This window comes from Gobius niger (genome assembly GCF_951799975.1).
Source record: "Gobius niger genome assembly, chromosome: 5".
In the NCBI taxonomy this organism is placed as follows: domain Eukaryota; kingdom Metazoa; phylum Chordata; class Actinopteri; order Gobiiformes; family Gobiidae; genus Gobius; species Gobius niger.
The window spans coordinates 16,428,468-16,432,102 of record NC_136856.1 but is presented as its reverse complement, the minus strand read 5'-3'; the positions used below and the strand labels follow the sequence as shown (position 1 = coordinate 16,432,102).

General features: G+C 43.1%; 1 protein-coding gene across 1 annotated transcript; it reads right to left on the bottom strand.

The window, feature by feature from the left end:
• Nucleotides 1-860: 860 nt before the first annotated feature.
• fbxl3l (F-box and leucine-rich repeat protein 3, like) lies at nucleotides 861-3,267 on the bottom strand (the record flags this gene model as incomplete). Its single annotated transcript, XM_079556985.1, has 4 exons — nucleotides 861-1,602; nucleotides 1,688-1,859; nucleotides 2,245-2,367; nucleotides 2,908-3,267. 4 exons carry the CDS (start codon nucleotides 3,265-3,267, stop codon nucleotides 959-961), a joined length of 1,299 nt encoding a protein of 432 aa, XP_079413111.1. The 3' UTR covers nucleotides 861-958.
• Between the last annotated feature and the right edge of the window lie 368 nt (nucleotides 3,268-3,635).

The following is a 3,635-nucleotide window of genomic DNA, read 5'->3' as shown; positions in this document are numbered from 1 at the left end:
TATCCAACCTCGTCTCACAGCAGCAATGGTTATATAAGATCCCAGTGATTCCAATAAGACCATTGGTGCCCTCTAGTGTCTAAAAGTAACAACAGCACAAAGGTCAAATGTGACACCAAACAAGAACTCTATATTAAGTGTTTAACAGCAAGAAACACATAATACAACATTACACTGTAAATAAATATTCTATAAAGATCATAGACTTACAGCCTTCCCTTTCTCACGGGAAAAAAGCACAACGTATGAATTGTCGGGCATAGGTGAAGTAAATAACAATTATGTTACAATATTCATTCAGATGATTACAATAGAATGAATCAGTGAACAATCAATAGACTAAGAGGCATTTGTGAGTTTAGAGTAAACAAAGATTTACAGGACAACACTACAGTTGTGGGCGAAACGACAAGTAATTCATGTCACAATATTTACAGCCTATAGATGAAGATTTTGATTTCATCACAATTCAGCATGACAGAGACCGACCCAGAGGAAGAGTGAGTGGAGAAACAAAACTGATAAAATCAACAAAATAGCATATTGTCACAGAAACCAGATTGCACAATTAGATCTTTATCATCATATCGCCCAGCCCTACTGTGAAGCTGTTACCCAATAAAATGAGCAGAAAATACTGAACAGTGAAACTCAAGCATCTTACAAATAAAAATCAACTATGACAGATAATATTTTAAATATTTAGTTTCATACTATACAGTCTCAACTCATTAGAACACAAAACTATAACAGTTACCATAACACCAGCTGCATCAAAAGTCAGATATTGTAGAGTAAACATGTCACATATACACAGTGAGCGCAGCACTCAAAGAGATAATAAAAATGGTGTAATCATTGAAATCAAATTTGTCTTTGGAGCCTATCTCAGCAGCCATGTGTTACATTACCATGTGAGCATCTTGTTGCTGTACATTGCCATGGTAACCCTATTATATCACCATGTGGGCATCATGTCGGGGAACCATATGCGTCCCAGATGCTTCGACACCTCACTGTGGATCTGCTCCATGTTGTAGGTGCTGTCTGGGATCAGCACCTCCTCCATGATGGACAGCTGAGTCAGCCGGCCTCCACACATCTTTACAAACTCCACAAAGCCACTGCAGGTCACCTCACATTCGCCGAGCCCGATGGCTGTCAGGCTTTTGCACCGCTCTGCGATCCGAATCAGCTCCTTGTCCAGAGGCTCCAGACCGTTAGCGCACACAACCAGCTCTACAAGACGAGGACAGTTCAGACCAATACGCCCCAGCATCTCTTTACTCACTGCCCGCCCAAAGTACAGGTGAGTGACGGGCGTCTCCTCACGGAAGAAAGGCTCAAATTCATCTTCGTAGAGAAAGAAGTACATGACGATGTTGACTTTTGGAGAGTGCCGCACCAAGGCCTCCCAGCTGCTCTTCTTGATGGTGTGGAAGTGTGTCTGACTGGGGTTCTCACTGACCACATCAATCCGTAGGTGTTCCAGATTTACATGCCTCTCTGTGGAGAGGGCCAGTAGCAGCTCATCACTCAGCAGATGGTAATTCAGAGCCAGCTCTCTGAGCCCATGGCACTGGTCAGCCACACACAGGATCCCTGCAAACAGATTACAAAACATTACTTGTGCAACCATGACCTAGAATGGCTTACTGTATGTCTGAGTGAGTGATGCAGTAGTCACCAGCTGGGGAGACGTGGGGACAGCTGCTCATCTTCAACAACTTGAGCGTGTCACTGTTGTTGGCAACCAGCACCTTGAGGGACGGATCATCTACTGGAGTGTCATCAATCTTGATGGAGGACAGTGACTTGGAGTTGACAAATACCACTGTCAAAGCGGACACAAAGTGGGCCTGAGGAGAACAAACACTACATCATCACCTTCCATTCATCTCCTTTATCTAATGATGATCTATAATCATATAACCATGAATATAGAACATAAGTCACAATAATACATACTACAGACAAACAGCAGTTTACATGAATTGCTGTCAGCAAATCACTTACAGCACTATGTTTGTGGATGATGTGATGAATGTACAGACTTGTATAAATATCCAGCTGATTTAGTGATAAAGTTTTTTTAAAACGCTGAAATAAAGGTTATATTCAGATTGCATCAGACTCTTCTTAAACGAATAATGAGTGTGTACATCAACTTGTTCTAAATTTGTCACAGCGAGGATCAACACGTAATCAGTAAGAAGTGATCACCAAATGTGCTGCCGTTTCTACCTGAGACACGTCCATAAAGCTCGGCCGTGCTGTGGAGATCAGGCCCAGAGTCTTGATGGTGCAGTTCACCAGTTGTGAGAGAATGTCACAGGCCGCTTCTGCAGACTCTGTGCAGCTGTCCACCTGATTTACCGGCCCAGACAAAAGCAAAATGATTGGAGGGACAGGTATCACGTCACTGTGCTAGATGTGCTTAGGCAAATAACAGCAAGACAGTTGGTGAGTCATAATGAAACGAGCAGCAGATGGTTTGGATTAGGGGAGGAACATATTGTTGTTCATATGCATAGTAAAAATGCAGAGGGGGGGGGGGGGGGGGGGTCAGTGAAATCTGAGGCGCCAATAAAAAAAAAAGGTTAATTTGTAACAGGGCTGCACAATTAATTATCATCACAATATTAGCTGATGCAATATCTATATCACAAGGCGCCATAATGTACTGTATAGAGCAAGACTATAGGGATCTTCCATCTGACTGAGAAAGACTTACACATTGTCTTTGCAAACAGCCTTGTCATGATTTTGAGAGTTTGACAACAATCGCATTTTTATTTAAATTCATTGCATTGTACAGCTTTGAAATTGCTTCAAATTTAATAATATAGTTATTGTACTATCCAACATTATTGAATATTGTAACTTTCTCTCCAAAAACAACTTTACCTTGAAGCTGACGTACTGCAGGTGCTGGGCATGCTTCTTGATGATCTGCTGAATGAGGTCTGGGTGAGTGGAGCGCAGGTAGGACGTAGCAGGCTGGTTGAGCTCGAACTCAAAGCGGCGCCACAGGTCTGGGGTGTGAAAGACATCGTTCCAGCACCGGCACACGGATGAAGCCCGTGCTCGGTCCACCAAGGACAAGTGCTGGAAGATCTGTAGAACCACATGGTGAGGAAGGTTACCCCAGTCCTCGCCGCGGACCGGAGTGAAGCTGCATGGAGTCAGCCTTAGCCTCTTGGCCCGTTCCTTGGGGCTGGGGAACGGCTGGCACTTAGATTGGAGACCGGCTCTTCCACGCTTCATTCTGGAAGATAATGGAACATTTTGTAAAGGTTTCAACACCCTTACTATGTTTAGAAGCAGCTGAGGAAGCCACCAGGTGCCTTTGAGAGCAAGTCTGTGGACTGGTGCTGCTGGGATGCAATTAGGGAACTGATAACTCCCGTATGGGTCGTCTGGGTATTGAGGTCTGATGTTGAAAGATCCGAAACCCCTGATGATCAGTGTTGGAGGTAATGCATAACAAAAGAAATGAGTTACAAAAATATATTACTTTTTTCAGTGACTAAGGAATCAAACATATTACTGAAACAAAATATGGGAATATATTCGTCATTACAATTCAAGTAACTCAAGCTACAAGTGCATTGAATTGTATGAACATAAAAATG